At 39.6% G+C, this 25,946-nt stretch overlaps 3 protein-coding genes and 1 pseudogene across 6 annotated transcripts in view; 2 read left to right on the plus strand and 2 right to left on the minus strand.

Annotated features, from left to right (window-relative positions):
• LOC146480932 (uncharacterized) overlaps window positions 1-22,611 on the plus strand; it is a 34,245-nt gene extending 11,634 nt beyond the window's left edge. Inside the window, exons 1-5 of one of the 3 annotated variants that reach the window (XM_085108626.1) lie at window positions 2,780-4,406; window positions 6,681-6,707; window positions 9,405-9,657; window positions 15,428-16,011; window positions 22,282-22,611. In XM_085108626.1, coding sequence (XP_084964752.1) covers window positions 9,429-9,657; window positions 15,428-15,516 — 318 coding nt within the window. In that variant the 5' untranslated portion in view covers window positions 2,780-4,406; window positions 6,681-6,707; window positions 9,405-9,428 and the 3' untranslated portion in view covers window positions 15,517-16,011; window positions 22,282-22,611. Of the gene's footprint in view, window positions 1-2,779; window positions 4,407-6,680; window positions 6,708-9,404; window positions 9,658-15,427; window positions 16,012-22,281 lie in introns of those variants that run through there. The other 2 variants (XM_085108625.1, XM_085108624.1) reach the window with 2 other exon arrangements.
• The window catches only part of LOC146480926 (uncharacterized), a 142,848-nt pseudogene that overhangs the window by 66,591 nt on the left and 50,311 nt on the right, over window positions 1-25,946 (minus strand). The window lies entirely within an intron of this gene.
• LOC146480930 (uncharacterized) overlaps window positions 1-25,946 on the plus strand; it is a 122,791-nt gene that overhangs the window by 26,277 nt on the left and 70,568 nt on the right. The gene's annotated exons all lie outside the window — the stretch shown is intronic.
• LOC146480933 (uncharacterized) lies at window positions 16,829-22,274 on the minus strand. Its single transcript, XM_085108605.1, has 2 exons — window positions 21,434-22,274; window positions 16,829-19,417 (listed from the first exon to the last, which is right to left on the minus strand). Exon 2 carries the CDS (start codon window positions 19,389-19,391, stop codon window positions 16,854-16,856), a length of 2,538 nt encoding a protein of 845 aa, XP_084964731.1. The 5' UTR covers window positions 19,392-19,417; window positions 21,434-22,274; the 3' UTR covers window positions 16,829-16,853.

Consider the following 25,946-nt stretch of genomic DNA (forward strand, 5'->3'; position numbering starts at 1 on the left):
TTTTATTGTTATATTAACATGTTAAAAGGCGCGTTTTAACTCGCATCCACTTCACATGGATGTATCTGGCACTGTAAATTCGATGTAAATGTTTAGAAAGCTAAGTTCTTGTCCCCCTTTAAGACGAACATTTTAAAAAAAAATCGTTAATGTAATCGACATCAACCTAAAAGATGTAGAGAAATCCACGAGTTTAAGACTTCTGCCAGAGTTGTGAATGAAAACAGTAATTTCACGACATTATAGGACGAAAACAAGCTTCGCACCAAAACGAGGCTGCGCCTCGTGCACATCTAAGAAAATGTGTCCCACATGGGAGCAAAAGACGCTGTCGCGTCTTATATAATGTTTTTAGCATCATCAGGTTTTCGGAGCTCCCTCGGCGGGTGGACCGGTGAGGGTGGGACTCTGCAGAGACTCTGCGCCCAGTAACTCTACCCCAATGAGGGGGGTAGGGGGGAGCAGAGACGGGGGAGCATTTTGCTCAAATTATTTTTCATTTTTTTTATTGTTATATTAACATGTTAAAAGGCGCGTTTTAACTCGCATCCACTTCACATGGATGTATCTGGCACTGTAAATTCGATGTAAATGTTTAGAAAGCTAAGTTCTTGTCCCCCTTTAAGACGAACATTTTAAAAAAAATCGTTAATGTAATCGACATCAACCTAAAAGATGTAGAGAAATCCACGAGTTTAAGACTTCTGCCAGAGTTGTGAATGAAAACAGTAATTTCACGACATTATAGGACGAAAACAAGCTTCGCACCAAAACGAGGCTGCGCCTCGTGCACATCTAAGAAAATGTGTCCCACATGGGAGCAAAAGACGCTGTCGCGTCTTATATAATGTTTTTAGCATCATCAGGTTTTCGGAGCTCCCTCGGCGGGTGGACCGGTGAGGGTGGGACTCTGCAGAGACTCTGCGCCCAGTAACTCTACCCCAATGAGGGGGGTAGGGGGGAGCAGAGACGGGGGAGCATTTTGCTCAAATTATTTTTCATTTTTTTTATTGTTATATTAACATGTTAAAAGGCGCGTTTTAACTCGCATCCACTTCACATGGATGTATCTGGCACTGTAAATTCGATGTAAATGTTTAGAAAGCTAAGTTCTTGTCCCCCTTTAACAGGGCTTTAGATGAATTTGTGGAAGCATACTATCATCACAGTCTCCGCACTGAACACAGGTGGACCCCTTTAATGATATGGACCAATGAAATTATTTCACCAGCACATGCAACTGATCCCCTCAGTGCAAGATTTTGTTAACAATAATATGGAGTTCTTTGGAGTAAATCGCGATGGCCCAGAATCCAACGAACTCGACCAGGGAAACATACAGATACCAAATACAGATATAAATCTTAGTCAGGAAGACCTTCAAGAGTTGAGCCTTCAGGATCCTCTTCAACTGAGCCAGAACTATGGTATCCATGTTTTCCTTCGTGTACGTGCTCTAGTCCGGAGGATGGGCAGCCCGTGAAACTCAATAATAAATTGGAATCGAGATTGTTGATGCTTACAGTGTGCAGCTACACAAACCATGAAACCCTGGACCTTTTCTTTAACCAATCACCCCAATCAGAAACGAGCTGAAAAATCAAATGGCCTCAAAATTTACTTGTGGTCCACGCCTTAATTTCCTGCAATAAAACCTCGCTGCATCGGGCCTGAATGTATTTTCCCGCCTCGACGAAGCAAGCACGATGGTGCCATGAAGCAAACTTTAAGTTCATGTGCACGGTTGAAAACAAAGCCGCCCGCAGAAAGTCTTTTCGTTACTAGCTCCAGCTTTTCACTGAGGAACGGCTTAGAACTAAATCCGTAATTAAAATGAAGAAGAGCATTTACATACCTTTTCGTCGGCCATCGTGAGATCTCAGATATCAGATGCTTTTGAATGCAAAACTGCGGTCGCGCCTTTCATAAACTTTCCCATGTGGGGACACCCTGAGTTAATTTTTAGCGCATGAAATGGAAACGCTCAGCGACAGCAAATGAATTTTAGCGACAGCGAATCGAAGTTGGAATTTTGCAACAGCAAAGTCAACGTAGCAGTCGTGAATACAGTTAAACGACAGAGAATTATTTTTAAATAGCGAATGGATTTTCAGCGTATGCAAATTTGGTTAAACTTAAACTAGCAAATGTGTATTAGCAACAGCGAAAGGAATTTAGCGATAACAAATGAGTTTTAGCAATAGGAAATGAGTTTTGGCGACAGCGAATGAAACTTAGCGATAGCGAATGATTAGCGACAGCGAATAAGTATTAGCTACAGCGAATGTAATTTAGCGATAGCAAATGAAATTTAGCGATAGCAATTGCGTTTAGGCGACAGCGAATGAGTTTTTGCGACAGTGAATAAGAATTAGCGACAGTGAATGTAATTTAGCGACAGCGAATACAACTTAGCGAATATTGAAACATTTGGACGACCATGCAAGCGCAAGTTAGTGAAGCGCGACTTCTTCGCCGAGGACCACGCCATTTGCGCATGCGTGCATGCTATTCCTTCCGTTTGTGTTTCCATGTACGTTACGTACAAACGCTTGCGTTTACTTCGCATTTGCATTTGCATCCATGTGTGAACCAGAATAAAGCGGTAAACGTCAGACAAGAAACTTTGGGATGATTTAATTCTTGGCAGATTTCAGAGACGCTTTCTTTTCTTTTTCTTTTATTTTTTTTTTTCGGAGTGTAAACACACTGAGACAATACAACTTATAAATAATGTTAAATTTATTGAACACAATTCTGTTAACACATTTGTTTAGGTTGGGAACACTGGGTTGGGAAACTTTTAAATTGCTAAATGATTTAGTCTTTTATCTATTCATTGTCCCTGTTAAACTGAAGCTGTATCAGCTTTTCCAACTTTTATTTTGGTTCATAATCTGACCGTCTTGAATTGTTATTATACAGACGCACAAACCTTTATACAATTTTCAATTGGTCAAAAACATCACAGCATTGTTTTGCCAATTTCAAGTTTTCTTGAAAAAGCAATTTCAGCCAAAGAGAGCGGGTCTTATTTAAAAGTAATTCAATTAAACCCGTAATGCCCACGCTTCAAGTAATTTGAAGTCGCGAAAACAAGACTATAGCTAATTGCGCTGATTTAATGTTTTTTTGATGTTTTGGTGCAAATGGGCATGAGATTGCAATAGGATTAAAATGATGAATTTAGGGAAAAATACCTCATGACCATTGCCAAAGTTAGTCAGATCCCGTTATTTCATATTTTTACCCATTTAGCTAGACTTAAACGCCGCAAAATCGAAACAGTCACACTTTCGCGTGAACAAGAAATGATGCGAGTCATTTCGACAACATAACTGGCGCTTTTAATTTCAAAATTTGCAAACTTAACATACTGGCTTATCCTTTGAAAACGTTTTTGGATTTATTTCTTTTTATCTTTAGCGAACAAACATTAGTCATAAATTGTCGTATATCTAACAATCGATCGCCAATTCGAGGACTGAGTGAAATTAGTTCCCGTCATGAATTGCAACACAGGCAGTGCACTACCATGACCGCCCCGTTCTTAGAACGAGATTTAATGCACGCTTCGGAACTTAACCTCCTCTAGCCTCGCAAGTATTCGACCTTTTGCTGAATTCCTTCCTTCCTTCCCCTAGGAAAAAAAAAGCAATTGCAGTTGAATTTAACTGAATGGGAAAGAAGACTCCTAGAATATTAAAAGAAAGCACAACCAATATTCTTCATTCAGGGTTTTTATCATGTTTATGGTCAGATATCTACCTAGCACATCATTGGAAAAACAAACACGATATATACATTTTCTACAGCAAAACCAAGCTCAGAACGAAGATAAAAATATAAATATATCGTTTATTGTTTGACTAAGCTCATTTAGCAATATCACTAAACACGTTCTCGAAACAAGGAATATTCAAATTTTTCCAGGACACTTGTCTATTGTTACTCGTCTCTCTGCTCGCTGACAGCTCGTTAGCTGTCAGCGAGCTTTTTTTAAGTTGACGGAGGTTTTGTTCTATTTTTACCCTGCTATTGTTCCATAAACGTTTACATACCGACTAGTCAAACAAAATCAATTTTTTTAGCATTAATGACAAGCATTTTTAATTGACACCTCGCCACTTCCATCAAAAATATTGCTTCAATTTCTGGCAGTAGTGCTGCGATGTTACGTTAATATTGCCCTCGAGTTATTCTTGTATACAACCAAACCTTTTTCGCTGGCCGTTTCGATTTGATCGTACTTACAAGAACATCTGCCGATTGAAATTGATAGTCATTAAGAGAGGAACTTCAACGGACATTTATCACGTACCCAACTAAGCTTAAACGCGGCAATAATCAAGGGCAAACATTGAACTTCTGTGTCGTGCGAGAAAACGCGCTCAGCCTTGATTGAGGTAAGGAAACTAAAATAATCACAAAGTTAATGTTTCGTTGCACAAAATTTTTATAATAATTTAAGTCTAATTAATACATGCATGTAAATTTGAGGATATTCCGTCCCACCATATTTATCGCCCTAAATGTTAAACGACTACGTTTATTTATTTTTGAGGGAAAATATTATGCTTTGGTGGAATACATGAGGTTATCAGCGGAATCGATAAACAATACGAAAGTTATGTTGCGCTTTATTTGATTATAAGGATTATATACTGAAAAAATCGTTAAAAATATCATATTTTATTTTTTTCTGAAGCATCTCCGCGGGCCGGAATCTCAAATCCTCGAATCTGATTGGCTAATCGCGTGCTCGTAACCGGTCCAGCTTTTTACGATACGGACCTCGGTCCGGATTTTTATCCGCGCTATTCGCGGCAAATTGAAATAGTTGCGAAAGTTTACAAACAAAGGCCATAGTTACACGTAAACAACTTCCCGTGGCAATATGTAAGGAAAATATAAATTCTGAAGAAAATGGATTCAGACGAGAGTGTACACAGCGAAAGTGAATTTTACTACCCAGGAGAAGAAACCCCCAACGAAACGACGGCATTAAAATATGAAGAAGTTGAACAAGACAGGCAATTAAGCAAAATTCAAGATTTTATTCATTCACTTCGCCCTGATAAAACTAAAAAAAAGACAACTTATGACCTGAACATTTGGCGAAGATACTGTTCCTTAGTTGGAGAGACAAGAACCTTGAAAACATTCCTCCTAACGAGCTCAACATTCTGCTGTGCAGATTTTTCATGGACGTCCGTAAAAAAGATGGCGGAGTGTACGAGCCAGGTACACTTGCATCGCTCCAGAGAAGTATTCAGCGCTAGTTCCGTTTGTATCTAAAGTTCGCCAGCCATCGTCCTGAAGAAATGAAGAGACCCGAGGCGCCTTTCTTCCTGTCTTCCTTACAATAAACCACAAAAGAAAGCCTGCAGATCCGGTGTGGTACAGTCAAGCTCCTCTCGGAAAAAACAAGATCGGAGAATTTTTGACAAAGGCTGCGAAGAATGCAGGACTTCCTGAAAATGTAACCAGCCAACTCTGTGCGAAAAACCTGCATTTCAAGGCTGATGGATGCAGAAATTCCTGTTTATTATGTAGCTCAGCGGAGTGGACGTAAGAATTCAAAAAGCTTAGATTCCTACAAAATTGCTTCCGACGACCACCGGCGCAAGATGTACTTGCTACTGAGCAGCGAAACGAAATCTCCCATCTCTTCAAACGATGCACCGCTTAATCAAACAGTCAAAGCCTTGCAGCACCCATTTAAGCCGAGAGAAGACAAGCAAGCTTCTTCAGGCGAGGATTCCTTCACTGGTTTTCTTTTGCTGGTTCGAACATCAGTAAAATTGAAGACTGCACGTTCAATTTCTCTTTCAATACAGCGCCTTGCAGCAGTGGTGAAAGCTCGGCTCGGTCAAAGCCGCGAAAATGCCACATTATCATCTCAGATGACTCAGACTCAGATTAACTTGAACTTGCTTTTGGAAAGTTAGTTTTCACAAATCCAGGGACGTTTTAAACATGTATCGAGCCGTTAAGAAAAGTAAACTTCGCCGTGTTTGAGTCTTCATTCATAATTTTTATCACTCGATCGATATTTTTAGACCATTTGGACATGCGTGTCATCATTTGCAGCGTGTCAACATTCATCCACTTTTGACGTTTGACAGATGATTGTCATCCGGCAATGACTCTTAAATGGTTTTTTCTTTTTTTACATGATGACTCGCGAGTGAAAATAAAATTAAACTTCCTATAAACATGCCACTTAAATTGATGCCCTATTTACATTTGTTTCATAGGATTTTGTTACCACTTTCCTCCTCCAGCCTTAAACTTGCACTCTTACAAACGTCCCAGCGAAAAAAAAGCAAACAAACAGAAAAAAATAAATAAGTTATTTACCGGTCTAGGTCGGTCCGTATGGGAAAAAACTGTGCCCTTGGTCTTGAGTAAGGCCCTTAGCCTTCGGCCTCGGGCCGTACTCAAGACCTCGGGCACAGTTTTTTCCCATACGGACCTCCCGCCCGGTAAATAACATATATTTCCTTTCACTAAATAATAAAAAACAGGACTTATAAATATTAAAATATTCCAACACTGCACTTTTTTTGCACATTCGTCATATCGAAGTGATGATGAATGAGACCTTGTAAACTTTACAGTTGATTATTAATCAGCTATGCGATCTATTTATTTATTTTTCAAATTTATGTTACAAGCACGTTTTTACGAGGGTTTTGAAGGAGGTAAGTAAGTTCCATTTCACAAGCTGAAAATTTACCATTAAATCCGATTCGTCACCTCTATTTCTCAAAACAGTGGACATAAACAGAAGAGCTTCCTCCGATGCCAGTACAGGCCCTCTCCAACTGACTTGTTACATGAGTTGCAAATGGACTTATCGACTTCCACTACCTTGTCCCTTCAGAAAAAAAAAAAATAAAATAAAATAACAAATCTTTCGGGTTCTTACACCTACATCTGGCGCCACTCTAATCACCTCCTTGATTTCCTCGTTGCCAGCGTAGTTGATCGATCCCCCGCTGGCTTAGCCAGCTGATCACTAATTGCAAGGGGAGGTGGTTAACTGTCCCCCAAAAGGTTGTTGATTAGATTGCAAGATCAGAGATCAGGTGCGCTTTCAATTTATCGGAAAACTAGAAAATTTTGAATGGAAAATCGACCGAATGGTACACGTTGTTCCATTTGGAACATTTCTGAAATGATGGGCTCTCGGTCGGTGAACTGAGTGATGCACTTTTACTGTTCCTTCTGGGATTTCCAATGGATGCTGATACAGTTTTCACGTTACCAATCTTTTGTTGAGACTAGGTGAATCATTTCATATCTATGCGAAAAAGTTCCAACCGGATGGTTTGCGTAAATGGTAAGCGCCCTAGTTTCTTTATCGTCATCGTTAACAAGTACTAACATGCCTGCTAAATTGGGTAACTTTGCCAACTTATCTGCCAAGATGCGAGTGCAAACCTTCAGCTTGACCTGTGGATGCGCCTTAATGCATCAGTCAATTCCAGCAGCACAGTGCCCCCTCCCCCCCCTCCCCCCCCCCCCCCCACAACCGCGGGGCATTTGCTCACGTTGTCAGTCCCGGGGGTGGGGCTTTCGCAATTTTATCACGGCCCCCGGGTGGAGCATTTGCGTACCCCGGCGCGACACCCAGGCATTTGACACACGTGGTTTCCAAACCGTGCGTATAGGTAACGGTAGTGACGAAAGTAACGTCCCGTGAAAACCCCGACTCGAAAACATCCCTTTGTGATAATAACCGACATTTTGAGGCTTGGATATTCGCCAAAGATTGGCAAAACCTCTACAAGGACAGACAATAATCTACCAGGGAGGGTGATTTGAAAAACATTTTATGATTTCATTTCAGTTAACTCTTCCAAAGAGATATAAAGGAACAACGAGAATCGGGTACACGGCTTCAGATAAAGAATTAACTAGGTCGTCGAGAAACCTCACCCAGGGAAATACCATTTTTCTGATCAGCGAGCTGAATAAAATTGACCAGAAATATTTTTAGAATCTCCTTGGTTCAAGGGAGGATAAAATTTCACCAGGGAGAACAAAATAAACGATCAGGTCGGGTTTGACCAAGTCTATTACAGAGAGATGTTGGAAATATAAATTCAGGCAAATTGCCTTCGTGATTATTCCAGTTAAGGACGGTGCCTACTTTTATTACTGCGTGTACGTTCTGCGCATCTCGAGATACTCGGGTTTCCTATTGGTGGTGCCTACTAATACAGAGATATTTGCGCGATCAAAAACTATGTGGAGAAAGCATACTGTCTGAGCAAGTGTTCTTGGTATCCAAAAAGAAAATTGGGGTAACCATGCATTTTTCAGAGATGATAAAGCTTCAATTTGAAAAAAAAAAAAACAACGCCATTTATTGTTTTATATTGTACTGTTATTTAGAATAACTGTGATTTAATTATCTCTGAAAAAATGCGAGATTACCCCCAATTTTCTTTTTGGATTTTGACAGACCTTGCTGAGATCTGCTTTCCCCGCATAGTCATAAACCGCGCAAAAATACCTCTTTATTAGTAGGCACCGTCTTTAATTCGTTTTGTATAATGTGACCGAACTATCTACCACCCGAACTGCCCTGAAGAGCGTCACCTAAAACTTTGATTTTGTTCATTTCACGTCAGACAACATGAAAGAAATGTCAATACTGAAAATTATAATGCACGTGCAGAGCCACTGTTCTTGTCTCAAACCATTTTATTCACGCTCTTGTTGCCCATTAAACGAGGGTCCCAATAAAGTGGACGAATTTACAGTTGACGGGTAATATTTTGGTTTTTTGGTTGGTTGATTTCTCTCCTTTACGGTTAACAGACATCTGAAAAGAAACTCAATTGCTTTACAGAAAGTTCACAATTAGTTTCCATTGTTGCAAAACACATTTATTAAGGTCTGTAAGTCTCTAACAACCTTTCTCGGATGAAAACAGGCTGAAATAGGGTACATCAGCCACTGGACAAGACGACAAAAAGTCCTAACAAGCGATCTTGATAATCTCTAAAATGGAAGTTGTGGATAGGAGTTTTTTTACAATTTAGAATTTTTTACGATTAACAGTTAAAATTTTCCTTTTTTTACGCCTAACGACTAAATTTTTGGTCATTTTATGACAAACAATTAACCCTATTTTTAATTGACCCTCTTAATTTAATTCCTTGCGTCGTGTCCCCTCCCCACTCCACCCTCCTCCTCGCCGTTGACATCTGATTGAAATCCTTAAATGGTCACTTATCATCGAGTGGGACTGACTGGGAGTCATTCAGACATTCAGACATCCACATGCCCAATTTTTTTCATCTTCCTTTTTCTTATGAGTTGTTAATCAATTGCCTACAAAATCAGCTTAATTAAGTCAACTGTTTACTTTTCCGTGTCTCACGCAGCTGAATCTCAGAACGTCTTCTCAAATGTCTTTCGATGGAGACGTATCCCGGCTGGCTCCTCAGTCGCGCACTACTCGTTCCCATTCCCTCAAACCACAAAGTCAGCCCATTGTCTTCAAGCAGCGTTCAAAACGCACCATGAGCCTGCCATCCAAGCCTGTGTTGCTGCCGCTGATTAATGTCCAACGTTGCTATGAAAACTGGAGTGGCAACAGCGACGATGACTTAGGTGATGGAAATGAGATAGAAATGGGTAAGTTTCATTATTGATTCGTTAACTAATACTTAAGGTAACTAAAAATAAAATAAAATAAAATACAACAAAATAAATAAATAAATAAAAAAAGTAACTGAAGTCTTTGCGTATTTTAAACTATTCATACAGTAGAAGTAATCATTCCCGAGAGAAGTTTATCCCTCAATTCGAAGCACGAGGAAACAAATGAAGTTAATGGTCTAATGAGTGTTCATAAAATAGTCAGTTGAGTGCGATAGTAAAGTTTCTTTCGCTAATAATCATGGAAATGGAAGGCTAGGTTCGTATCTTTCTGTTTCAATCAAAAGCTTGTGGCTGCTTATTCTTAGTTTCACTAATGCTTTTCCAGAAGCGTTTTTCCTTGTGCGATCTAGGTAAGCAGAGGGGCCATAAGTTTTTTTGATTGTGTAATAAAAGTTGAGTTTTTGTGAGTGTTGAAGGGTTAGGTGCCACTCACTCCTCCCCCAGAATATGTTGATCCACTACTGCTTGCCTCGGTCTTGGTTGGCATGACTGTTATGTACTGTGGCGCTTTCCACTTATCCAAAATTTTCGGTTCAACCGGTTGAACTTCAGATGGGACGTGCGGATTCGACGGAAATTTCCCTGAACAAACGGTTAACCTTTGGAGACACTTCACTTTCTCCGCTCCTGCCAGTCAAAACGGAAGAGTTTCACAAACTTTCCATTTCCAGTCTAATTTGTTGTCTTCTCGTATCATCACGTAAGATTCTTGATGTACCGAATGAGACTGAAAGTTGGACCGAAGGAAAAATCTTATTCATTTTCATGGAAAAAGTTTCCGAAATTTCCAACTGAAAGTTAAGGCTAAATCCCCTTAATGGAAAGCGGCCTGATGTCCTATACTGAATTATAGACTAGATTATATTGTGACATTGAGCAAGGGGCTTAGCTTCTAAAGAAAACTAGGGCTGCCTCAAATGAAATATTGAACTCGGAAGTTAAGTTGTATCAACCGAGTTGTTCAGGTAAATTAGTCACCGTAACGTCATTCAAAAGGGACGTTTCAATCAGTAGCCTGAACTGTTGCTCCGACCTACAAAATTAACTCTAAAAAAGGGCTAGCTAAGGCTCGCCGCAGGAGGAGAACGACAGGTATCCCACAATCCTCTGCATTTTCCGGTTTCATAAAAATGGCGGATTTCCTTCGACACGTGGCAGATTTTGGCTGTTTTCGACGTGGATGTTTTCAGAGGTAAAGCGTTGTTCTGAGGTAAGTGAACCTTTTACAACAACCTTACGATCTCTTTGACTAATCAGAATGTTTTCTATAGGAATTAATAGTTCGGAAAAGGTTTTTTGCTTTGATTTGCATAACAATGTTGACATTCATCCGTAACGATCGCTTCAATGAGGTCCATAAATTAATCCACAATTCTCTTTCTGCTTGAATGATTTATACATACTATTAAAATTTCAAAACATCAAAGTTAGTTGGACTTATTTGACCCATAGTGACCCTTAGTGACCCACGATTTTCGCATTTCTGAACCTTCGAAAATGGTCCAAACCGCCGATTTCCGATCTCACATAATAACAAACATGGCGATTCTGCGTTCAATGTAGATTGAACTTTCAATGTGTTTTTGATTCTTTATTGCGCTTTTTTAGCGAACTATGAGTGAAGTTATCATTTTAGTTTGTTTCACAGAACTCATAATAAGAAACTTTTGTGTGTTATTTTTTAGGTTTATCATGGAAAATTTGCCAGACAAAGATTTGAGTGCCAAACGCACTCATGTTCCCTCGGGTACGACACCATCAAAGCCTGAGAAAAAGCGAGTTCGTAATACATCGTCGCCGGCCACACGTAAAACATTATTTTCAAGCAAGTGTGCATCACCAGCCCGGCGGACATCAGATAAGCATTCATCAAAAAGCCTAAACCGAAAGGTGAGTGACAAATTAAAATTTATGTTGTTTATACCACTGTCCCGTTTCATTGAAAGCAATGAATATTTTCCTTACGTGGCCAAACATATTCTTACAAAGGCAAAATGTTCCATTGTGAGCCCCTTCGGAAGTCACCGGTGAAAAGACACAAGTGGACATATGAAGAAGAGAGGGCTCTTGTGGAGTTTATTGGAATTGGGAGAGCAGACCCAAAGTATGGAGAGATAGTTACAGAATGACCTTAATTTAGAGACATTAGTGATTTTTGGGCTGATGCAGCTTCCCATATCAAGACAAGTACATCAGCGAATGTTCTTCTCACAAGTATGTTCCTTATTCAAATTTCAAAATATTCAGTGTGTAAAAGCTGTACAAACCACCATTGTATTAGTAATAAAGAAAATAGTTTCAGCTGCAATCATTTTCTAAATGAGTATTATTGTTCCCTTTCAATTGGCTCGCACTTTACGCATAAAGATGAGTAAAGATTGATACGTTCATCAAAATTGAACTTGCCATTTTTGATGATAAAGTTTGGGTAACACCTCACTCTAAAACTTTAATTTTCCCCCTCTACTAAATTAATGAACCAACTTAAGGAATCTCAATCTAGCTGAGTATTTTTTTTTGCTTTCGGAGACCCTGAAATGGTGCCTTATGCACACTCTGATTAGCTATTCAATCTCCACAATTAGTGTTCACCACAATTAGTGTTCACCCCTGAGCAAAACTGGCTTCTCAAATTATATTTGAAGCGAAATTTCAAACAATGACAACATTTTTGTATTGTGTCAAGATATGGCTGATGGATAAATATACTCTGTTATTTCTTTCTCATACACCAGGGTCAGAGGCAGAGTATGTACTTATTTTAAAAGAAAGTTTGAAACCTTGGAGGCAGCAGAGGAAGCCTACAACCACACACTCAGTGGCTGTTTGGAGGAGCTGACCTTGGCGCCACAACCAAGCAGGCTAACAGGAGCTCTCCAGACCAGCAGACGCCTGCAGCAGTACCTGTCCCAGTACTGCAGCAGTACCCCAAATGAGATTCCTTGTTTAAATGTGCCATCAGATTTGAAAGATGCCATATTCCAGGGTCTGGCAGGAGGTGTCTCTACTTTGCCACAATTTATCAAGAAACTGATCTGCCTCTCAGACATAGCTGACATTGCTAATACATAGTGCGGCTCGTGTAATCAGGCCATAATTTGGATCCTCACTTTGTGCATAGAACCAATAATTCAGAAAAATTAGATTGAGAAGGGACTAGGAAAAACACAGTTTAGGACATGTCATGTCAAGTAAAATAAACAAAAACAAATTGTTAGATTAAAACAATATTTATTGTCCCTTCATGGTATTGAAATAAGAAAAATTATTGAAAGCGTAATGGCACATCAGAAAGTCATGTAGTATTTTAATATACCCTGTGAACATAAATGTTGCTAATGTTACATTTTTAATGGCATATGTGGTATACAGTAAAAACCCACATATAAGAACCTAGAATTTTGGGGTTCAGGCTGAATGGGTTCTTATATTTTGGGGTAGTTTTTTCCGAAGACAGGCTGATTAGGTTCTTAGTAGGTTCTTATTTGAGACAAGCAGTAATGCATTTCACATGAGCAAAAGTCAGGGCACTATGCAGATTCAAGTCCCAAGACTACACCAGTACAATTTTATACAGTACATATTCTATACTCTGTATTTGAAAGATTTTCAATTTTGAAGTTTCTTCATTGTACTACATACTGTATTAAACAAATAATTTTCATGGTATATTTCTCAGAAATTTCACAATTTCTAACAATTAAAATCCAGTATTTTGGCTATAAAATAAGAGTGTTTTTTTTGTATATGAACCTGTTTTTCTTTGCCAGGCTGGAAAGGTTCTTATATATTTGGGTATTAAAATGCCCAATTTCAGCCTGTAGGTTCTTAAATCACTAGGTTCTTCTACGTGGGTTTTTACTGTATTCATAGATGACTGTAATTTTCTCCAGATAGTACTGACAGCTGTTATAACTTGAAGATTATTACAGCCAAACATAGTGCAATCTACAGTGCTGATGTGGGAATCCAATGTTAAAAATAAAAATAAACATTCAAAAATTGTCTAGAGTCTCAGTCTTGATCAAAGTTAATATAGGGTCCCATACTTCCTAAACATTTTTTTTGAATTCTTCATGTGTGACTGCGACCACAGCTGACTGCCTCTTACGAGAGGTGTCTACTTATGGGAGGTTATGTGCCTACATGTGACTTAGGAGAGGCGGCTGCCAAGAGGAGGTCTGTTAGCGGAGATTTGACTGCATCAGTATTCAGACAGGGTATTCAGTCAAACCTCCTCTAATGCATGCCTTCTGTAGGAGTATGACCCTTTTAAGCGGCCACGCGAGGTTCCACACGAACACTACATTATTAAATCAAACCTCCACAAGGGGTTGCCTCTAGTAAGCAGACACTTGGCTTCTTCTGAAATAAAACAGATACTGATATGTGGCCCTCATGGGGTCTGTAGGCAGGAGGTTCAAGTCGTTCAACTGTGCATTTATTGTACATAATTTGTACATTAGAGGAAAAAAACATAAATTTGGGGATGAGATATCTAGCGAACTGACTTTTAATCCTTGTTTTCATACCAATTTTTCCACTATCTGGTTGATCCCTTATCTGACTATGAATCCAGGTTGCTGTTATAATGATTTTGAGGGCTGTCCCTTTCCCATTGCCCCCTTTTTACAACACTGACAGATCCATAAAAACTAAATTTACTTTGCCAGGGAATCCATTCCCTCTTAATATATAACAACGACAAACATTTAATTTTCTTCCCTTTCATTGCTTTCCTTAGTTTGGGAATTTTGTTTACACCACAGTAGCCTATTATGTACCAGCCATCATCAAAATGAACATCAAATTTGATGGCATTTTTGTCTTCTATATTATTTGGTTCGAATTCCACCCGTACGGGAACTTCTTGAAATTACCGCAGTTGCATTCTGCTTGAGCGAGGTCAACAGGATGACAAAATACGTCGATCACACTGGCTTCCTGAATGGTCGAAGCCTGCACCACAGCCGCAGAACAATTTCGACGCAAAATTTCAAAATCCCAAATCAAAGCTCCAGTTGATTCTTGAGTCTTGTCCCTGAAAAATCAGAGAAAGCGCTTTTTAATGCACTGTTTCATCCACATCAAAATAGCCCATATTGATTTACACATCTGTAAAACCAAGAGAACAAAAGTCGACACGTATACACAAACTTTCATTCATCTCGGGATTTACAGATGAATTCGAATCGTTTTTAGTAAATAAAAATGATAAACTTACGGTAATGTCGCAACTGCAATTGATTCGAATGAGGACAGGACTCCATAAACTGTCGAACAGCTCATCGACAGGCCGATCTTCGATGAATTTCGGGACCAAAGAGAACCTTCGTTTCGACATGCTCTCGACGTAACTCCAGTGAATTTCCTTGCAACTAAGTACAGCACAGGAGAAGCCTTTCAGGTGAACACTAAAAACTTCTTTTGACACGCAGTGTATGTAGATCAGCCTTGTTATCCGCCAAGCAGAGCATTTTGCAAGGAAGCACGTTTCCAATGAAGCCGCCATTTGTGACAGAAACTCGCTCTATCGTACGCCAGAGAGACTGATGACGTCACATGAAATTTTGATAATATAGTTGTAAACGCAAAGGATTGTGGGATACCTGTCGTTCTCCTCCTGGGCTCGCCGCAAAGCTAGAATTTGAATCTGTGTACGATGCCCAATTTATCCAATCAAGTCAGTTGATACAACCGAAGTTACAATTAGTAACAAGATTCATTGTTGTCTTGATTTCAGCGTGGTACACACCAGTCATTGGATTGTCCTGTAGTCTTGTGATGTATTTCTGGTCATGCCTCCTGGCCTACTATGCAAAGACAAATTGATAAGACATTTGATAATATATATTATGTTGTCCCTACAAATGAAACTGCAGAATTCTGTGTAAAATTTGTTATATATTTACAAATTCAGTTCTTTCTTTGACGTCTACAAGCAGATTTACAACGTTATAGAACGTTCCCAAATGAATTCATTAAGTTGCACCACAGATTTCCCCTCGTACATTTTAACGGGAAAAACTAGACACACAGTACGGATCCAAAGTGGCCGTATGCATTAAGTAAAACGGGTCATTTCTCATCGGCAGTGAATAATCAACGAATGGCTAACTTAGGGAATTTTCCGATCGCAGGTAAACTGAAATGGACAGTTCTCTGGGTTTTCCATTTAACGAAAAATTAGTATTAATTCTTAGGGTGCACAAAACTTCTCTAAGCTCTTCAGCCTGGGTATGTGTCTTTCCTTCCCACAAAAAAAAAAAAAAAATCAAATAAGGAGGGAATTAAGGCCCGCAGTTTTCGGCATTGATATGCTTTAAGGTGGCTAGAAGTAGTTTTCAGCATTTTTACTTAGTATTATTTGAAGGGTTAATAAAAACAGTTAAAGAAAGATAGCAACTTCACTTTGGCCTAGTTTAATTGCCATTTATAAGTTAATTGAAATTTGACATTGTGACGTCATCAGTTGTTACCATGGTAACATTACTAGGTGATAAGCAAGACCTATTTTTGAGCTTCTGGTGCTGATAACTTTAAAATTTGTCCGGTGACCCCCAACTATTTTTACGTAATAGTGTTTTGTACTTAAAAAGGAAACTTTAAAGCAATTTTAAAAAAATTCTACGGAGCGAATTTTTTGATATTGCAATAAAACACGATTATTCAGTGCTGTAGAATCCGCTCCGTAGAATTTTTTCAAAATTGCCATACAGTTTTCTCTTCATGATTGGGCCGTATTAAAATAATAAAAAATGGGGGTCACCGGGCTCGTTCGCTTGTAAATATCTTCGCGAATTCAAACATTTTCCGCGCGATTCGCGCGCGATTCCACGCACTTAAAATCTAGACTTTTAAAGATCGACATCTGCTCATGCTCAATTTTGACAACCGCTGACTGTTATTCGCTGTGTACACGCTGTCGATATTTGTGTAAAATAACTGCCTCGAACGACGAATTCAGCTGATATTTGCTGACTTTGACATTTCTGACATTTGCATTGTAGTTTAAAACTCACCTTTTAGGATTTGCTCGTAATTTCTGATAAGATTATTTACTTTTCTGCGCCTGGATTCCGCGAAAATGCGAGCGAAATAGCTCACACGTGCTTATGACAGTGGTGAAAATGCAATGCTTGGATGATGAGTTTTTTTCACACAGAGTACTATTCTTCGTGGCTGTTTTCTTCAAAGTGTTTTACCATGGCCGCAAGGATTCTCTTGGTGCGAGTGACTCGCGGTTTCTTCGATTGTGATGTGGATGGCGCATGCGAGAGGATCGCAACTACTCCTTTTTTGCCAAACCTCGAGTAAACATTACGAAGATCATTGTAAGAAAGGCCGCTCCCAGCAATATTTTGAACCAACGCTTTTTTAACTGGGCCATTATCGTCGCTGGCGTTGAATAGCTTGTTGCTGAATGTGAGAAGGAGCTCGTGGCGGCGATCAAGGTACAACATGTTTTCCATCGCATGTGAAACGCTGGTGACACTGGACCTTTTGATGATGTCTTCTGTGCACAAGTTTAGCGGTGAGTCAAATAGAATTCTTCGCAGAGCCCGTACATCCTCTAATGCATCGTGTGCATCAAATTCTTCGTTGAAAAGGTGGATGTACAGACTCCGCAGGTTGGGTTTGCAGAAGCCACCATTTCTGAGTAGAAGCGCTGTGTGTTTGTCGTTGATTAGGCTCTTGACAAGATGCTGACTGTCGGCAAAATTGACATTCATTTCGGTAAGATTATCTTGAAAGGTTCTGTCACTGTTTCGAAGCAGTATAGGCACATCAAATGTGGCAGAATTATGGCCAATTAAAACTAAAGTAGAATTAGAATCTTTATCTTGTAGTTGCTTTAGAAATGTAATAAAATCTTGAAGTGCCTTTCCTGGGTTGACACTCACCACCGGACTGTTTGATTTACACAATGTCCTTTTTCCATTAATTGACTTGATAGTCAAATTGTTTACAAGTGAAGCCCCAGTGCTGATGTTACTTCTTGGTAGAATATAGTGTGAGAATTCATGCTTGCCATCTTCACTGGTGGCGGATATTTGACAAAGCTCAGCTGCTCTCCCGGTACATGTTGTCTCGGTGTCGAATACAATTAACTTGTGTTTTCTCATGGGGTCATATAGTAAGGAAACCTGGGTGGGTCGTGGTTTGTGAGGTGACACTAGTTGTTCATATCTTTTAAATTCAGTTAATGGTATCTTCGACGACAGATCATTTGCAATTTGCGAGTCTGCGCTTTTTGTGGTATCTAAATTCAAACCCACTGAAGATCCATATGTGGTTCCCTCATTACTTTCCTTTCTCAGTGTCTCTGAGGTTTTCTGTCTTGCTAGCTGACTACGCCTACTTTTGAATTCTTTTGTTGTTTTCCTCTGTTTGTTGTAAGCAACCCTTTTGTCCATTGCGGCAGCATGATCAATGTGGTGAAATCCAGGCTCGATGTTGAGATGTTCTAATGCTTTTGCAGTGTAACTATAACCAATGTTGGTTTGAGCTACTCCACATGCAACCCTGAAGTCATTGCTTTCACTGCCTCCGTAATAACGGGTCTTGGGATTTTTTGCACCTATCGTGCTGTTGAGGCTCTCATTCCTCTGCGAATTGGCACAAGGTGCAAGTTTGTTGACAACAATGTCAGTCGAGTACTCACTGAATAATTCAGTGAGTACCTTCTTTAGTGCCTCGCCATGGAGATCTTTACAATTTGGTAGTTCTGTGTGCTTATAAGCAGTTGGATTCTGCTTATAACCACACCAAGAGACATTGCAAGAAGTATGTTCTCCAAATGCATGGGGGATGATGCATTGGAGGCCTTGTTTGAGTGATTTTGAATCCCCTGCATTTTGAGTTACACAGTAACTAAAACACTTCGTCAGGTAGTTTATGACCTTCGGACTCAGAGCTGAACAGTTGGATCCCTTGAAACGATCCTTTAAATTGTACAGTCTAGTGTTTAGGGATCTTTTAGCATGCACGATGTCAGACCATTTCTGAACACCATATGGTACTTTCTTGTTGATGTCCGCTAAGGTTGTGGAGTCGTCATCCCCAACATAGACAGAGTATTTAATACCAGATTGTGGAGCTTTGGTCCATAACTCGCAAGCAACATCTCTCTCCATACTCTTTGAAGATCCGCTGTGGTTCTTACGGCAGTCATGTTTGGTTTCTTTACCTGTCACTTTGTTGGCTGCACATGACCTACACATCTTGCATCGAGTAGAGTAACTAAGCACCTTTCCAGTTGCAAGGCCCATTGCAGCCCCATGACCAGTTGTGGAATTATGCCCCCTCCCCCGTTTCTGCCATCCCATGTCATATGATACTGCAATGCCTACAAGACCCTCAGTGGGCTCGACTGTGGATTGTTCTGCGATAGCTTTTTCTAATTCGAGGCTACATTCACAACTTTCTCTTGCCACTTCCTCCACTGCTTTTCCAATTTCCCTTTCTCGTGTTTTAAAAAGTACCATATTCATTGTTGGAATGTTCATTGTGGACAACAAATTACTCAAGTGTGTATGCCCAATCCCAGCATGCAGGGACCCCAATGCCGCCCTGGTGTTGACATCACTCACAAGAGGGCCACGGCTGCCAGTCCTGTGTTGTGCTGACGATTTCACTTCATTTGTGCCACCACAAAAAGTACACTTTATGCTAAAAAAGCTAGACAATCCACTGCGTTTTTCCATAAGTATGTTTTGAAGGGATAATGGACCTGTGTGACCAATAAATAATATTAAAGACTCACCATGGTGGTCTTAGAGTACGAGCAGTCTCTTATTTTTGGTTGGGATAGTGGAGCGAGCAAGCCCGCACGCGGAAGTCGCCTGCTGCGGAAAGTCACCCACATGAGGGTGGGTATTTTTAGTTTTTTTCCTCGAGAGGGTGACTTTCCGTAGAAGGTGACTTACCTCGCTCACACTACTAATGCTTGCTCTACTATTTCAAACAAAAATATTATTTGACCCTAATTCTCCTGTTCCCCATTGTTTAAATTACTCACTTAATTACATCCATTTTGAAATCACTGGTGATCCTTGGAATCTGATTGGTCCAAAATGATGCAATTTATTCCCAAATTGCACCATTTCTTGCTCTAAATTGCATCCTTTCTTTAGCCCATCAAAATGGAAAGGAAGTAACACAAATAGAATATTAATATTGACAATGATACTCTGTGATTTCAAAATGGATGTAACTGTATTTATTTTTTGCTAGAAATGGATACCAGTAATTTGACAGAACTAAGTTATTACTAAAAAATCATTTTCTTGATTACAAATTTACAGTAATGGTAACAAAAGAAGGAACACAAGAGAACAGCTGTGGATACAAGCCAAACTTTTTTCACAGCAGTTTTCTGCTCTCCCAATCTTTGACTCGTGTTACCATATTCAAATTGAAGTGGCTTTCGCTCAACCGAATGCAAATTGAAATAGAATGATTTCACATAACCTGTGAAACAAGTTTATGTTCACTATGTTTTATATTGGTAATTGAACTGAGTGGAGTGCAATTTGGTCTGAAATCATACGCGTGATTTCAAAATCAAACGAGCGCGCAGCGCAAGTTTGATTTGAAATAACAAGTATGATTTCAGACCAAATTTGCACGACACAAAGTTCAATTACCAATATAAAACATAGTGAACATAAACTTGTTTCACAGGTTATGTGAAATCATTCTATTTCAATTTGCATTCGGTTGAGCGAAAGCCACTTCAATTTGAATATGGTAACACTAGTCAAAGATTGGGAGAGCAGAAAACTGCTGTGAAAAAAGTTTGGCTTATATCCACAGCTGTTCTCTTGTGTTCCTGCTTTTGTTACCATTACTGTAAATTTGTAATCAAGAAAATGATTTTTTAGTAATAACTTAGTTCTGTCAAATTACTGGTATCCATTTCTAGCAAAAAATAAATACAGTTCTGGCTGCTTTTACAGTACTATTTAGTTATTTGAAAATAAATCATGTGACTAAGGTTAGCCTGTATACTGGTTGAATGTTGAAGCAAAATAAAAAAATAATAACAATAAAAATAAAAAATAAAAAAAATCTAAAAAAATAATAATAAAAAAAATCTAAAAAAAAAAAAGTATTTCAAATCTTTGTTTCCATTCATCTCTTTTTAATTGTTAGATAGTTAAAGCAATGTAGACTTCAAGTAGTCTCTTATTTAGCTCAGAGAGAGTGGAAAAGATGCTTGTCACAAAGAGACAGTGTGGGGGAGGGAGCTTTTGTGTTTCATCTGCTCCACAATCACTGTGAGAGTAAGATACCACTCATAGTCTACAGATAAGACTGTAATAGGGTGATTTTACTTTTTACTAAAAGTGATTACGATTCATCTGATATTGCAATACACTTGGAATAAGAAATAAATCTCCATTAGGTATCATTTACATTGAATAATCAGTGAAAAAACCATTCTCTTCAGTTCCCCAGAACTGCCTTGCCCTCCTAGCTAGTTCAGAGAGCCAGACAGCTTTGGGTACCAAAATGAGGAAGAACCTGATGTAGAAGAGAAATAATTTAATCAACAATTTTATGGAAAAGCAAATTAAATGATTTATCTACATTTCTTGACTTTGTGCCTTGCCATATAAGAATACTGCTTGAAGAAAACTTAAAGCAAAAATTTATATTTTCCATGAAATAATCTTCAATTGTTGTTCTACAAATTAAAAGACTCAGTGCATCAGTGAGAATATCAGGGATAATTTTGACTTACCTGCGTGACAGTGTGAGCAGCATTTCAGGTCATTTGTTAAGACTTCCAAATCGATTACTCTTGACCCTGAGGGCTGAAAACTCTTTCCATTGACAGTTTGCTATAAGACAGATAATTGTCTGCATTGAAGACTTCTGACAGGAATGCGACCGGTTTTTACACGAGACAAAACATGTTACAATTTTGGGTTAATTGAATAAAGTTCATCGAATGAAAGCTCACCTCTTCGGACCTAGTTGCCCTTTTTTTAACTGGCTCCATATATTCTTCCTCTGTTTCATTTTCTTTTTCGCTGGGTCGTTTTGACTTCGCCGCATTTGCCTTCGCGAGGCTTTCAAACACGCTTTGTCGTTTTCGTGAGGTGAAGCACCCTTTATAGCGTGGAGCACACACAAAGGGTTTTTCTTTTCCATCATCTTCGCCACCAGCGCCGTAAGCGACCGAAAACATTTTAAACAGTGTCCTGATATCGACGCCAGCCCATTAGAAAGGCCGAAGAAAACCGAAAATGCATTTTTCTTCTTCTTGACTTTTGTTGTTTTCTTCACTAGTCAAGCACTCGATCGCGGAAAAATTTGCTTTCACCATGTTATACGATATACTGACTGCGGTTTTAACACAATTTTCCTTGAGGTACCAACTCAAAACATTTCGAGGACCAAAGCTTTTAGGAAGACGTAACCAACAACTCGTACTCGAAGGCGTATAAAATTTTTGGGACACAACTATTTGGCCGCCATCTTTGTTTCGATTTTGTGAAACTTTAAATAACGCGCGCGTGTCGTGGAGGCTAGCCAGACTAGTGCCTAGGCCTTGCGCGAAAAAAAACTACTTCTAGCCACCTTAAGTCAACTTAGAAAATACGCGACTTCTGCTGAAAACAAATCGTGTTTACAACTAATTTCTTCACCGCAACGTCAAAAAAAAAAAAAATTAAGCTGTACAGGCACTGGAGCAAGCTACATTCTTCACAAATCTACATCTTTTAATTTGGTAGCGATTAACGTTAAGTTTGTTTTAAATTTAGATTAATTAAAATTTCTGAGGTCACTCCGTTACTTCAGGAAGGAGACTCCCTTGATTGCAAACAATAACCGCCCAGTATCACTACTCCCAGTAGCGTGGAAGGTTTCGGCGAACGAGTAGCTCTCAATCAATTGACTACGTACATGACCAATAGGGAGCTTACGAATCGACGACTTTTGCACGACGCCGCCGTTAGATTGCGTGACATACTCACTGCGCATGCCTTTCTGAGAACTTGCAAGCTTCGCGCCAAAGTTGACGACGTTGGTGAGAGCGATTTGCCAGCGTCTTGGAAACAGGAGGACGTGAAGTTGGTTTGCAAAGTTTTCTCTCGATACTTCGGGTATTTTTGCCAGATAATTTAAGTATCACATTAGGGGCATGTCCTTGACGTTTGATTTTAATTTTTTTGTCCATTTTCGTTCATGAAACGACCTTCTACAAATCTCCATATCGACAAGGATAGGCAAAGCGCTTGAGATACATGCATGATGCAGGTACTGAAACAACAACTAAACCATTGTAAGTTGTTATCTCGTCAGGTAGCTGCAACTGTTCAGCAAGTTTATAAGTGTCCTCCCTGTAGAAACGAACTCGGCCTTGTATATTCGTCGTTTGATTTCTCATCTAAATCGAACTTGTCATAGTTCCAGTATACGGAAACTCTGGATTTGTTGACTTGTGACAGTCGTACAAAAGTACAAATTGTTGTTCGTTTATAAAGTTGCTTCCATAAGCGTATGCGATACAAGCTCTCGCTTCTCTGAAGTTAGGCATTTTGGTTTAAACAACTCGCCTTGTCAACAGATAAAAACAAACTTCAGAAACGGCGGGAAAATTTGCCGGTCGCGCATAAAGGTTGTCGTACTACTGCGAATCGTAAATTCAAATTTCTACAGGACGACGACGCGGGACTATAAGATGACCCAACGGCGCCGTCGTGCGAAAGTCGTCGATTTGTAAGCTCCCTAGTAAAGAGAGGCTGACGGCGGAGCATCAGAGTGGCAACAAGAAGCTGCACTCATGTGAAACGCTCAATGTTATGATGACGGATAAGGGACTTGACGCGATAAATGCGAAAAAAAAAAAGACTTGTAGGCCTTCTAGACTTGTCAAAGGCGTTTGACAGTCTAGACCACTGAAGAGGTTGGTTGTACTGCTCTGAAATGGTTTGGAAGCTATTTGTCGGGACGACAACAATACGTCAGGGTGGGCCCGGAGGCCTCAAGCCTGGGTGCTATTTCTCATGGTGTACCACAGGGTTCCATCATAGGTCCTGCCCTATTTACCATCTACATTAACGACGTCCTTCCTAATATCCAGGAATTTGGTTACTCTGGAATCGTACGTTGATGATTCAAAACTGTATTTGTCATTTCCTCTCAAAGATACTTGGAGTGTGGTCCAGCAAGTAAATGATGATTTATTGAAGATTGCATCTTGGTGCTGCTACGTACTGATAGTCTTTTGATCAACCCAGACAAGACCAAGTTGTTCGGTGCTGGGTACCTGCAGACTTTCACGTCACTCTACTTGGAAAGGAAATTACTACAGCCTCCCCTGGCCTGCACGAGACCTGGGACTTCAAGTAGACTCTTTCCTTAGCTTTGATGAACATATTACTAACACTGTTCACCATGCAGTTTAGGTAGTTTATGTCAGATAAATAGGGTGAGGCATCTTCTCAGCACCAGGATATTGGGCAATGTTATAAACGCGCTGGTATTTAGCAAATTATACTACGATTCTCCAGTATGGCCCTAGCACATCTAAGAAAATATCCCAAATCTGCAAAAAAAAATCCAGAATTTCGCTGTAAGAATAATCACTAATGTAATTAACTAGGTGCTAGCCCTTTCACACACTTAAACGCAAGAACGCTTACCGTATACATCAAATAATAACTTACAGGGAGCCAGCGTAACTCCTGAAGAACCGGTGTTATATTGCTGTGTACGGTAGGCGATCTTGCGTTTAAGTGTGTGAAAGGGCTAGCACCTAGTTAATTGAGTGATCGTCTTGTGACAAGATCTACTGTTTACGATCGCAACACAAGAAATAAGGACTATCTTAATATTCCATCTTATCAATCGGCTACAGGTCAACGAATTTTTCTATATAGAGCAATTAAACTCTGGAACTCATAGCCACGTGTGGTCACTGCTGCAGACAGCTTGCGTACTTTCTAAAAGAAACTTAGGGAATTCCTTTTCGAATCATTTACTTGTCAGCTAGGAGAGTTACCGATTGATGTTTATATCTATTGTTATGATTTTAACACTAAGATATTTCATTCGACATTTCAAATTTATGAATTATTTTGTATGCTTATGTACGTTGTGTCTGAGGATGGAACAAAATGGAAAAACTGATGACAATAGGGACCAGTTCACGATGTCTGTAAGTACAGGCAAAATGCAAGGAAGTGAATCCTTGATCACTGACAAAGCTATCTTGTCATGGCCAGGTGCCTTATTGGGTGAAAACTACATTATAATCCTACGGATTTCGTGAGTAGAGACTGCGTGAAATTGGAGCCGGAGCCTTGGTGTAGGTGCTGGTGTAGGCAGATTGTAAAGTTCAATGAGATACGTTAAATTGCGTGAAAATGCGTAAAATTGGAGCCGAAGGCTTGGTAGTCTTTGCTGGTGTTGCCAGATTATGAAGTTCAATAAATGATTTGGAAGCATGAGATGATTTAACTCCAACCGAGACAAAGAAATTATTAAATTCATTTGCAACCTCTTTTAGATCTCTCGTGTAGACTGGATGTGTAATTTCATTGCGCGGCACCAACGCTGTATGTCAATAACGCCAGCCCCAGACGACAATTCGGGGTCCTTATTTCCACTGAGAAATAGCACTGCTGACTGAAAATGTCGTACACTCATTTTCCCGCCATTTTGAGGTTTAAACGAGCTTTTCAATCTGCTTCGATCATCGAATATTTGGCAAAAGTTTGTAAAAAGTCATGGAACAACGCTAAAGCAAATATCAGAGAAAGAGGCATTTTCATGTTTAACAACGATTTACTGAGTGATGTAAGCCTTATTGTTCGATCATTGAGCGACGACAGCGATGCCAAGAAGAGCAAGATGGCGATTCCAGCGCACAAGATTGTGTTGTCGATTTGTAGTCCTGTGTTTTTCGCCATGTTCAATAGGGAGCTGTCCAAAAAATCAGACACTATTGACCTTCCAGACTGTGAATACGAGGGAGTGCTGGAAATGCTGCGGTACATGTACAGCGGGGAGGTTGAATTGAAGGAAGGTAACGTGATGCTAGTGTTGTATGTCGCCAAAAAATATATCCTACCTTCGCTTGCTGACGAATGTGTTGACTTCCTGATAAGGAACTTAGATGTGGAAGACATTTTTTTTATCTGTCCCTTTTCCATATAAAGAAGAGGAAATTTATGTCATAGAGTTAAACATAAAGTTAATATAGTTAATTTTTAGCATTTTTAGTCCCAGGCTTGGAGGGCCGC

The sequence above is a fragment of the Pavona decussata genome, unplaced genomic scaffold (genome assembly GCF_977016875.1).
Source record: "Pavona decussata unplaced genomic scaffold, jaPavDecu1.1 SCAFFOLD_51, whole genome shotgun sequence".
Lineage (NCBI taxonomy): Eukaryota > Metazoa > Cnidaria > Anthozoa > Scleractinia > Agariciidae > Pavona > Pavona decussata.

Excerpts from the sequence above, each read along its gene's own strand:
- LOC146480933 (XM_085108605.1), bottom strand. The coding sequence starts at position 19,391 with ATGGAAAAACGCAGTGGATTGTCTAGCTTTTTTAGCATAAAGTGTACT.